The sequence below is a fragment of the Eleginops maclovinus genome, chromosome 21, assembly GCF_036324505.1.
Source record: "Eleginops maclovinus isolate JMC-PN-2008 ecotype Puerto Natales chromosome 21, JC_Emac_rtc_rv5, whole genome shotgun sequence".
NCBI classification, from domain to species: Eukaryota; Metazoa; Chordata; class Actinopteri; order Perciformes; family Eleginopidae; genus Eleginops; species Eleginops maclovinus.
The window spans coordinates 7,502,335-7,515,039 of NC_086369.1; the positions used below are offsets into that span (position 1 = coordinate 7,502,335).

Here is a 12,705-nt window from a genome sequence, read left to right on the forward strand (position 1 = left end):
TGGTGAGCATGACTGTTCTAGAAACTGATCAGAACACCTCGGTAGGACATGGTCTTTCGGGGACTTGAACCGGTGATCTTCCAAGTCAAGTCAATAATAATAAATCAATTCATTAAACAAGATATGAAATTAAAAATAATGTCCAACATGATTACTTCAATTTAGCAGTTTGTTTATGACAGTATGGAAATAAACAAAGAACACATTTGAAAAGAGAGACTCACATTTCATTTTATTATAAAATGTTTGAGGCCATACTTGCAATTTCATTAATAAGCTGCTCCAATGTTACAACATATTGCTGTCAGCATCACATAAATCAAAAACACTGCAATAGCTGGCAGCCGAGCACAAAAGAGAAGGATGTCTGACACAGACCCAAACACAGAGAAACACAAGCATTTTTTAACATTTTTGCAATAATGGATTTGACATTTCTACTTTTATTGTCCTAATTGTGTCTGAGAAGAAGGCCAGCTGTAACCGATGGCCTCTGACATGCAGAGCTGTAATAATGGGAAATGTGTTATCCATTCCTATCTGTGTATTGTTCCTTATCATTTGTATGTGTATGATCTATATCTGCACAGACACACACGCACGCACACACACAGTTAAGTTGGTGTTGGCTGCTAAGCAAACATGCACACACTCATACATAGCAGTTGCCTACTTATTCAGTTGAATTGGATTACATGCTTCAGTAAGTGTGTATGATTATCATGCAGCTTTATTTTTCAAAGGAAGAAATACTCAACATCAATTTTAAAATGATTAAATATCTAACTTGTTCATAATGAGATGGTAGATATCTTCACATTTTGACTCAGGCATCTTATTGCCTATAGGGTTCCAGCTAAGATTCTCGCCTTTATACAGCCTTAAAATCTCAAATGATACAATAATAATTCCTGATATGCTAATAATCCATACCGGTATCTTATTCACTTCACAAACAAGACAAATTTTAGTCTGACCAGCAGTTATTGTGTCCTCAAAAATATCAGCTAGTGTGAAACACAGTAAAGTGCGATATATAATACAGCATCTTTACATAAAAACATATATCAGTAGCTGACATTTCCCTGATTTTACATCGCTTTACTAACAGCAGAAAGCATGTCCATATACAGTGTTTGTGTAAATGTAATTCTCTGCATGCACACACACACACGCAGTAGAAATTTGAAGTAGCTACCAGCAAAAAACAGCTCGTTATTCGGGTACAGTAATCACAAAAAGCATAGATAGCAACGTTTCAAGTAAAGTTCATTCAACAAGCTGCTCCGTGAGCAAATGATGAGCATGTGTGTGTATGACGCAGGTATTCACAGTACATTAGGTGAGGCACATACACGGCTTTATGTACCTCCATTCATTAAAAAGCATCAGTATGTCTCAAATGCTTGGAGAGGTGAGTCATGTGAGTCGGATAGTTGGTGATAAGCGCTCCGTTTGTCCTCCTGCTGTCACTTCCTGTGAGACACACAGACAGAGATGGAGTCATATGTGCAGCGTGGAAAATCTAACTGGAAATCTTTGTCTGGGGGAAAGTTAAAATTAGTATTTATTTCCCAACCACATTTGGAATGACATAAGACATCACTTTCAAAGCACTGATAACAGTTCTCCTTTTGGTTGGATTAAATGAAATGAAAAAGATTAATTTATGATGAAACGCACAGCTGGTGAACACAGTTAAGTTACATGTAAATAATATCCTGCTTTATTTTGTGTATACTGTAATTTCCCTTCAATAGTTTATAGATTTTTTAAAATTTCTATTTTGAGATGCTTACATTTTAGAATTGTTTATTTCCACTTGTGTGCAATGCCTTGTTTTTTATGCTGCTTCAATAAAAACATTTCCCTCTTTCGGATCAATAAAGTACATCTTATCTTATCTTAAGTATTTAGCATCCTTCAAAGAGACAAATATTTTCCTCAAGTGTCAGTCGAGTACCAACAATAGTGAGCATTAGATATTAGTTACCACCACAGACCAAACATGGGTCAATATTGCCAAACCACAAGCCTTTTTTTCACACAAAATAAGGCATTCAACAAATGATCTTACGAAAAAAAAGGCCACTCAATCGCCAACAGAGTGTATAGATGCCTCTGCAGACGCTTCATTCCTGGATTTAATTAAGGGTTTAATACATTGTTCTGAAGAAAATGAAATACAATTATAGTTGAGATAACTATAAGAGATCACATTATATTTGAACTTTCACAGGATAAGGCTGATTGGAAGAAATGAACACACTCACCAAGCCCACACATCCCCGACCTTCATCGGAAAAGTACGGTATGCAGTCAAACAACCAAAGATCTAAGTACTTTAAGTTATGTCTGTCTGTTAAAATAATTTAGTGGGTAAATTAAAAATAAGAACTAGTTTGGGATTCAAGGAAACGCAGTTATTTATTCATTTTCTGTCAAAAGTGAGATGAGAACATGTCTGCACACGTACCAAAACTGACTTCTGAGTAAGCTGAGTGCTGGCACAAGTGATCTCTATCTTCTTATCCAACTCTCAATTAGAAATTGAATGAGGGGTATTACGCAAACTTCCAAACTACTTCTTAAATAAATGCTATCAATTTAAATTAAGATTGTGTTACCATTGCTGAATCAAGCTTGGCAATATATTTTTAAATAAAAACAAAACCATAAAACAGCTTCTAAACACTTACTTGTTACGGTGTGGTCCGTACGTGTTGAGCATGAGCGTGCTGGCCTGCTCCAGGTTCCCCCGGCAGCGCTGCAGAAGCTCCTCACACTCAGATCTCGACCGCAGGCCAAGACGAAACAACTGCTCCACCTAGAACACAAACAGCAAGAACATGAACTTTAGGCGAGTAGATCGGCCAGTTGTTTGGTACTGACTGCTATTGTTTAAATACTTAATGATTTGCACTGTGTCCTATGTATTTGTATAGTCCTATATTCTCATTCTCTCAGGTGCGGGAGTACAGAACACATTCAAACTGGGCCGGATCTACCATATGGGCGACCTGGGCAATTGTCCAGGGGCCCTTGAGCAAAAGGGATAAGATTTTGTATTGTTCATTAGATGATACGGGCTCACAGTTACAGTATGTCCTTTTTTAAAAGCGCTACGCTCTCGAAATATAATACATTCTTATGATTCTTCTTGCTTTACTAACATGGTTTTATTGTTTTCTTTTGCACATCTTTTTATATTGTAACCTATGTCCATGTGTTTCTGTTTGGTCTATAACAGAAAGTTTTAATTCATTATTTCGTATTGTGTATTCTTTGGAAACTCTCTTGATATATTTATTTATTTATTTATTTCGAGAAGGAGGGAATAAACAAAGTGATCAGTGAAGGAGCATTTATGGTAAGAATCACACACAATTATCCAATAGTGCAGACTTTTTACGTGGTGTTACGTGTGCAGGCTTGGGGGGGTCCATGAACTCTCCGTGCCCAGGGGCCACTAGAGGTACTAATTCGGCCTTGCATACATAGAATACAAATACAATATAGTTCAACCTCCTATCATGAATGTCCTTGAAATTTCACAAAAAAAACGGGAGTCCATATAACCATTTCTTTTATCTGTGTTCATACTGACTAACTGATCTGTAACTCGGGCAGGTGGCTTTGTGAGCTAAATTACTCTGGGTCACATTTGCTTAAAGTATGGAGTCCAGATCAGTTTCAATATCATTAAAGGCAAACATAAAGCTTCACAAATGTATTCATCTTAGGTTACCTGGTGACAATATCTACTCTACAGGTGGAGTTTAGCTTTCAAGGTTAACAAAGTATTTATAAAACTGAAACACATGTGTACCTTTAAATAGTTTACTGCAGGCGGGATGCTCCAGTTGTGACTTTCCAGAGCTGCCTGACACTCTTCCAGCGTGACACCGTGTACTGCTCCTTGGACCTGTTAATAATGGACCTTTATAGTCATCAGACCATTTTTCCAAAGCCATTTTTTTATTAACCCGTTTAGGCCTAAAACGCCTGGAAAAAATGCCTGTAAAACCTATGGGCGATTTTAGAAGAACCCCCTAAAACCTGAAGTTTTTCTTGAAACTCAGCAATTGTGTCAACGCCTACTAGATTTTCTCAGCCTCTGTAGCAGATAGAAATTCTAAAAGTATTTGAGAGCTTACAGCTGTGGCTTTCATGAATGGCTTCTGCAGGTAAATCGACTTTCACCCCTGGGGTGCGGATGAAAAAACTCTGTGCATTAGAGTGGTAGTTCTCCGTCCTCCCCTCGGTTACAAAACCTTCAAACTCATGGTCATCATCGTTGTCGTCTTCAAACATATCTCGTAACCATAAATCCCGGTCGATTGATTCGACGGGTTCAAAGTCGTCAGCAATAATGTCATTAGCGCTGTGCAGATCGTCAATATTCACTACCTTCACTAATTTCAGAATTCCCTCCTTAGTAGACTAAGTCTGCCATAATTGCTCGAAAAAAATCCAAACAATGCCACGTGTATATTCTGATGCATTTCATTGGCTAAGAGGGAGATAATTAATGCAAAAACATACCAGAGAGCTCTTGTACCAGAAAATGCCTATCCGCTTTCCCGGCTTCAATGGTAGAATGACGCAACAGCGCCCCCGGTTTTAATGGTGGAAATGTCGCAACGCTTTGCTGGCTTAAATGGGTTAAACTGCACCACATTTACCCATTCACACACTGATGAAAGGTCTTCTGTACGAGGTGGCTCCAAATCTAATCTAATCTAATGTTTATTCACATACACTCTTCAGGTTCAGGTTATTTATTGGAAAAGACAAGGATCCATCCTGACACACATTCTAAAATCAACACAGACAAATCTCTAAATAGGCATCTGTGTGACACTGCTATGACGTATTCCTTTGTGCGATAGCTGCGGGAATAAAGCTGTTTGTATACCGATTTGTTCAACACTTTGGGACAACTTCCAGCACGAAGGTAGAAGCTTAAATTCGGAGTGCATCATTCAATATAGAGCTGGACAACTGCTATGAGGTACAGGGTCTCCAGGTTTAGCGGTCTGCTAGACCACTTTATGATCTGAGTTAGTGTTCCTGCTCTTGAAAAGGCACATTACCAAACCATGACATTAAAGAAAAGGGCAGAATTGACTCACTAAAAGCACGATAAAACATGATCATCATGGTATTGTCAATGTTAAAATAGGACTATACAAACGCTGGTGACCCCTTTGGCACACAGCTTTATAATTTCTCTCTGACATCGATGACTATGCCTTGAGCATTTTAGGGCCCAAAGACACGGACATGTGACTGGAGGAGCCTGGGAAGGAACTGCTGATCTTCTGAGTAATGGACAACATGCTCTATTTCCTATCATCAGATGTCACACCGGGGAATATTTTGTTAGGTATCTAACCTTTATCCCAGTCCATCACTTTCTCCTTTAATTCTCTCTCTCTTCCCATGGCACAGGGCTACGGCCTTTGGGCATTGAGGAGGAGCTCTGGCTCTTTGTTGTTGCCAGTTCATGACCGAGCACAAGCTGACCTTAGATGGTTTGTTGACCTCTGGGAGTCCCTCTTAACCTGTGCGTAGGTCCTGCTGGCGTACATTATTTGAGATCTTCAGCATTGGTCAGGCAACCGCTGTGTGACCTCGTGGCTGCACCACATGTCTTTGTCTACTCTCCGGCCGTTAACTTCATAATAAACCTTCAGTGTTTGCCATCAAATTCCAGCTCACCCGTGTTCTAATTGTGTTTCGACTCCATTGCTCCAGAAGTTAACATTACACTATGAAGTTATAATGAATGGAGGATGAAAGTTTAAAGAAAAAACATTATAGGATATGTAGAATGAATTGTCATTGCAAGTATTTAAAAGAATAGACAGTGAATAGGCTAATGTCTAAAAAATGTACTTCTCAGGAAGGTAACATGGTATAGCTTGTATTCCAGAGGTGAAGTTGTCTCAGATAACTCAACGATGACCTGCTTTCCTCACATTATCTGAATTTCTGTTAGGACTTATGTGGTCTACATTTCAATTATGTTTCCACTTGAGGCAAGGTACACTGAGATTACATGAAGCATGGCTGTGAATGTGTTATCAGGGTTCAATCCAGTTCATGAGAGAGGTAATCAAACCATTTATGAGAAAACTATTTTAGCTAATGGTCTAATATTTAATAAGAAGAAAGAAGAAAGAAGAAGGAGGAAGGAGAAGTCTGAGTGGTGGGATAAAGCCTAAAGGGTTGTGTGTCTATTATGTGTCTATCTGACAGGTCTATTAGGTTTAATTATTTGTGTGGTACAGAAACTAGTTCTATGGTTAACTACAACACTAAAAGGAAGTGTTGACGAGATGTTGGGATGGACTCATAGTCTATAATGTAATTATGCCTGTGTGGTTTGGAAGTCAGTTCAATGTTCATGGACAAAAGGGGGAGTTAGAATAAAGAAGTGTTGCCTAAAAGCTATTTCTTTTACAGAAAGGTTTACAAATATGTCTACAAAAGGGACAGCAATAACATGAAAAGCAGATGTGATGTTGCTTCACACAGCTGTATTATCATAAGGAGTGAATATGGTTAAAAGATAGTAAGTTAAAAAAGCCAAAGTGGCAAAGCGCTTGATGATTCCAACATGTTGTCTGATTTGTCTGCATGTGGCATTTCAAATAAATGTGTGCTTTTTATTTCCCTCTCTCTCTTACCTGTGTGACACCCTGCTCCTGTAGCATGCTGGGAGCTGCAGTTCGCCCATTGTTGTTGTTGTAGGAGGAGTTTGGTTTGGCTCCGCTGGGACGCTGAATCATTGGTTTGACTGCCGCCATATTAGCTGTTCCATACCTAAACACAAAAAGAGAGACAGTTTTTTGTTATTATAGATATATTTTTTGAAAACCATGCTATATGCATTTTCATTTCATCATCAGACAAATATTTAACAATGTATAGACTTGTTTATTATCCATATATATGAATTTTGCTTATATAATTGTGTATTTCATATATATACTCTGTGGATTAACTGGCTGCCTATGAACATTTTAGAATATAATCAAAAGCTCCAAATCAGCTTGTAAACGGACACTGACATTGCTTTGCCAGTTGTTTCTGTTTGAAAGGTTAGGTATAAACTTTGAATCTCAATTTAACCTTTTGATCTTGTTGAAAAAAACCTATATAAAGATCCAAAACGGTTTAAAAAAACGCTATTAATAAAAATATGGTGTATTTCTTTTATTGGAATTACACCTAATAGTAGAATACAGTTGCAGACTATTATTTTTTGTGTTGATTCTAATGATCTATTTTAAAAAACCTGGCAAAATAAAATACTGCATCTAAATAGTCTCTGATCAGTCTTTTTTTTTTTACCTTGTGTCTATAAAATACTTTTAATCATTATTTGTTGTCTGTTTTAAACTTATTGTTTGATTTAGTTTTGATTTTGTAAAAAGCAGTTGTAATAGGTATGATTTCATTTTAAGAAAAGGGAGAAGCTAGTAGCTGTTAGAAGCCAAATAAACAAAATAAATATTTCCTCTGCAGACTAAAAAAATAGGACACCTGGATAGATAACCTCATACTGTGAGAAATAATCAAAATTGTTCAGAAACTGTGATAAGACATTGTGGTTAAAGTGATTAAAGGCTGCTGGAGAGATGGGAGTGGCTCGGCCAGAGATTAGACAGCTGATCAGAATCAGGTAATAAGTCACTAAATAAAAGCATGGTCGTAACCTGGTTCTGGTCTCTTGCAGTAGGCTGGGTCCTGGAGGAGGGAACACCAGCCTGGAAAAGCCCTACCTGGCGAGCATTAGCGTTGACTCCTGTTCATATAGTGGACTGTTTTATGTTGCTTTTTGTGTTTCGTTTGGGACTGATTAGACCGTTTTTTGCACAACCTACCTCAACTCCTTCCATTTTTCCCCTGGGTGAGCAGAGTATACTCATAGTGGCGCCTGAACCGGGACAATGTCGGAAGGAGATGAGGTAGGTTGCTAATGCTCAACAGGTAGGGCTTTTCCAGGCTTGTGTTCCCTCCTCCAGGACCCAGCCTACTGCAAGAGACCAGAACCAGGTTACAACCATGCTTTTATTTAGTGACTTATGACTTGATTCTGATCAGCTGTCTGGTCTCCGGCTGAGCCCCTCCCATCACTCCAGCAGCCTTTACCCACACCCCGCTGCCACAGACATGTTTTGGGGTTTTTAATAATTTAGGAACAATTGGAATGAGCTAAGAGCTAAAGATTTAAAAGGTAAGTGAACTCAGAAAGAAATCCCCCTAAATGAGCAATTATAGCTAATAGAGAGCTAGTTGGACATTGTTTGATATCAGCAACACACCTTTCCAGAAAAGCTGGTCGCTCTGGCAACGGAGCCGGAGCAGAACTCTGGGAGCTGTCAATCAGTGAGGACAGGCCCCGCCCCTCGCGAAAAGCAAGAGGATCCAGTATGGAGCTGGATGAGTAGGAGGAACCACTAGCTGCCTGCCGTGAGGAATGTGATGAGGAGTGAGACGGGGAGGACACAAGGGGGCCCAGGAGTCCAGAAGCCCTGCGTGGGGAGCTTGAGATAGGAGGAGGAGGCAGGGCCACGGGGTAGGAGGAGAGCGGCGGCACCAGGGGGAGTGGAGAGGAGGAGCGAGAGCCTGGCTGAGAGAAGGCGTGGTCTCTGGGAGGGATCTGAGGAGGTTTGTCTTCAACGTCGCCCATAGAGATGGAGCTGGGGCGCGCCTGTGCGTGGGAGGTGAATGTCGAGGGGATGCGCTTAGACGGACGCAACGGGGGGACCGGGCTGCGAGGAGGAAGTATGGGACGGTCCTCCAGGCAGGAGGAGGTGTAGGTAGGGGATGGAGGGGGCAGGTAGATTTGTCGGTGGGGGCCAAAAGGAGCAAGGGTCATCGGGAGCGGGGAGGAGGGGAGAGAGCGGCCCGTTGACATGGGAACCTGAAGCTTCACCATCACCTACACAAAAAATAGAAATATTAGCCTGTGTCCACAAAGCTAAACTGAGACAATGTGTCCATCACTGTCTCTACCTCTCTCTGCAACTCTTGGAAGAGGTCAGCTGACTGCGACTCGCTCCTGCCCATCATACCAATGCTGGCCGTGGGCGTGGTCTCCTCAGCGAATCCCTTGTTAATAGATAGCACCTCCTGGTCCACTGATTGATCCTCGAGCTCCGTAGTCACCTCGTCATAAGATGGCTGAGGGAGAGGCCAGTCCAGGATGGACGGAGTGTCCTGTAGAGGAGAGGGAGGGATGATTGCAGATTCTGAGAGTCAGTGCTAAAGAGTCTCACAGAACTGGGTGAAAGTTATACAATATAAAAGCCGACATTGGAGTAGAGCCTCAACAGTGTCTCATGGGGCCAGCTTCTGTCACGATCTTAGTTTTTGTATTTAGTTTCCTGTTTTATTTAGACATTTAGGCCCGATTCCAAACCACACCCTACCCACTCCCACTCTGTGAACTCCGTCTGTAGTCGCACTCGCAGCTGAATGAGGCTCCTTTCTTCCAGGTGGAGGATGTGAATACAGCGGCAAGCTTTGGAACAAACTCCTCTCTCTCAAATCAGCATCTCTTGGTCAAAAAATAAAATATTAACTAAAATAAAACTCTAAAAAATCTTTAATACATTTTTAATAATTTTTTTTAAATTAATTAATTTTTTTTTAGGAAACTAAATACAAAAACTAATTAATATTTTTGGGTTATTACAACCTCTCAAATGCCCCTTCGCTCCAACCCCCCTCCCTCCCCCACATTTACAAGTAAAAATGACTTTTGCGACACATTCATCACAAGAAGTGTCGCAAAAGTCAAGGCCGCAGATTTGTCGATGTATACTGCCACAGAGCAGACTTGTGAAGTTGTAATGACTGATTTGAGAGGTTGTAATAACCAAATTGCAGTTGTAATGGAAAATATATTGAAAACATATATATTTTTCTTTCATCACTAAATTCATTGTTTTTCTACAAGCTACAAAACGTTTTTTTTTTCTGTGACTTCAAATTTCTTTTCACAGATGCGTGGATATTTTATACAAGTGTAAATGTATGCACACAAGCTCAGATCAGGTTTAACAAGCTCTCGCATTTTGCACCATATCTACCTTGATAGCTTGATATCCCACTCCCCCTCCACACTCGTTGGTTTGAAGCGGCATTTACTGTGGCGGACCGCCCACAGGAACGCACAGGCGGAGGGGGAGTGTGTAGGGGTAGTGTGTAGGGGGTGGTTTGGAATTGAGCCTTAGCCACAGTTTCTCCTGGTGTTGTTACTTCCTGTGTTTGCCCTCCTGTGTCTGATTGCCTCATTGTTGTCACCTCATGTTTCTGCCTCCCCTCCCCAGCTGTGTCTTGTCTTGTGATTAGTCCCTGTGTATTTAGTCTTGCTTCCCCTTGTGTTCTCTGTCATATCTTGGATGTGCTTTGTCTGTTCCTTTGACCTCCTGCATCCTTCTGGTTTATCATAGTTTTGTTTTCTACTTTTCCTTTTTGTTGTACTTTTCCTGCTTCCCCAGTATTATTTTTTTTGTAACAGCTTTTTGTAAATAAAATCTTGCTTTTTTTATACGTAGTATACCTCTTCCATATTCTGCGTTTGGGTCCTCTTAACCTCCCTAAAACCTGACAGCTTCAGACTGTATGTCGAAAAAAAAAGAGAACAATATCAACTTAACACAAAAAGTAAGGAAATCTGTGTTTGGTAGCTTATTTCTTTAAACTAACAATGCTTCTTGGCAATAAATCTTATACTGTTGGAAAGCCTGTTTTCTTACCTTTCAAATGGTGCCACAATTGTGAGGAACATGCATTTGTGGGAGGAGCCCATGAAAAATGTGATCTCCTCTGCCAAACAGGTTTTTTTGCTGTTGACTCTTTTGGTGTTGGTTGGTCGATTGGATGATTGAAGTCTGATGAAACAAGACATATTGGCAACAATATATTTAATAGCACTCTATTAATTTAACAAGCAGCCTGAGTGTGTGTGGAAGAACCACATACAGCCACAACAGCCTCTCCTCCTCATGCTGCTCACCAGCCTGGTCACACACTGCTTTGGGATGGCATCCCATTCTTCAACCAGCATTTATCCCAAGTCAGCCAGCGTGGTTGTGTTGGTCACTCTGGCACGGACAGCACGTACAAACTGATCCCACAAGTGTTCAATGGGGTTGAGGTCACGACTGCAGGCCATTCCCTCTTCTCAACTCCAACTCTATTGGTGCAGCAATCAGCAGAGCATTCTCCGCGTCCTCTCCACACTGTGACTCATTGCTGAACATAATGTTCCTCCACATGTTGATGCACGACAGTGAAGGGCAGTCAGGGCTGGCCAGCATGAGGAGGAGAGACTGTTGTGGAAGTGTGTGGTTCTTCAACACACACTCGGACTGCTTGTTAAATTAATAAATGGTTACTAAATCAATTGCTGCCAATATGTCTTGTTTCATCAGACTTCAATCATCCAATCCACCAAACAACACCAAAAGAGTCAACAGCAAAAAAAGCTGTTTGGCAGATATTTGCCACATTTTTCATGGGCGCAACCCACACACTCAGCTCTGCTGCTCCTCCCACAAATGCATGTTCCTCAAAAATGTGGCACCATTTGAAAGGTGAGAAAACAGGCTTTCCAACGCTATAAGATTTATTGCCAAGAAGCATTGGTACAACAAAGAAATAATCTACCCAACACAAATATCCTTACTTTTTGGGTTAAGTTTAGTATTGTTGTTGAATTAACCTTGGTGAGCACCATTAATCATATACCTAGAACATAAACGTCACAGCTCATCAAAAGAACTGGGTGAATTCAGACTGTGAGAAATAACAGCAGGACTGGGAGAAGCAAAGGCCTCTCCACATTACATAGTGACATATTTATGTAATAAACAAGTATGAACAACATATCAATATTGCACCCAAACTCAAACTTAGCTGAGATGATGTGAAAAAGCCTAAAAGTTAAGCGGGAATTTTACTGTGAAAAGTAAGCCAGTAAATCATGAATGTGCACCTGATTAATCAATGAGCGCAAATCCATTTCACTGTACCCACCTTGTACTCAAGGACAAAAGTGTATTCAAGACATTTCTTTGTCAAAAGCTGGAACACATCCATGAGAGAACACAAAACTGATCACATAGAGTGGGAAGGTATTTTAAGGTCATGTAAAGCCGGGGGAACAATTGCTTATTGTGTGGGATGGCGTAGGACTGGAAACCAAAGGGACTAAAGGTAGTGGAAACACGAGATCAGATGGCGTGCAAAATATAAAACCTCTCCTCATGCTATGATTACAGCTGTGGAAATACATTATGTGAAAGAGTACTGTATGTGCTGCTTTAGAAAAATGCAACCTTCGTTTCTGTCAAAGGGCGGCAGCAGTAGGAGGTGAGAAGCATGGATACTGTAATAAAACCTGGACTTACAGTGGGGCAAAAAAGTATTTAGTCAGCCACCAATTGTGCAAGTTCTCCCATTTAAAAAGATGAGAGAGGCCTGTCATTTTTATCATAGGTACACTTCAACTATGAGAGACAAATTGAGAAAATAAAATCCAGGAAATCACATTGTAGGATTTTTAATGAATTAATTGGTAAATTACTAAGTAAATAAGTATTTGGTCACCTACAAACAAGCAAGATTTCTGGCTCTCACAGACCTGTAACTTCTTCTTTAAGAGGCTCCTCTGTCCTCCAC

At 40.4% G+C, this 12,705-nt stretch overlaps 1 protein-coding gene across 3 annotated transcripts in view; it reads right to left on the bottom strand.

Annotated features, from left to right (window-relative positions):
- Positions 1 to 205: 205 nt before the first annotated feature.
- The window catches only part of tnk2a (tyrosine kinase, non-receptor, 2a), a 29,068-nt gene continuing 16,568 nt past the window's right edge, over positions 206 to 12,705 (bottom strand). For 2 of the 3 annotated variants that reach the window (XM_063874046.1, XM_063874044.1), the window contains 6 exons: positions 9,031 to 9,234; positions 8,337 to 8,956; positions 6,696 to 6,831; positions 3,830 to 3,925; positions 2,700 to 2,827; positions 206 to 1,476 (listed from right to left, as the gene is read on the bottom strand). In XM_063874046.1, coding sequence (XP_063730116.1) covers positions 1,470 to 1,476; positions 2,700 to 2,827; positions 3,830 to 3,925; positions 6,696 to 6,831; positions 8,337 to 8,956; positions 9,031 to 9,234 — 1,191 coding nt within the window. In that variant the 3' untranslated portion in view covers positions 206 to 1,469. The remainder of the gene's footprint in view (positions 1,477 to 2,699; positions 2,828 to 3,829; positions 3,926 to 6,695; positions 6,832 to 8,336; positions 8,957 to 9,030; positions 9,235 to 12,705) is intronic. The other variant, XM_063874045.1, reaches the window with a different exon arrangement.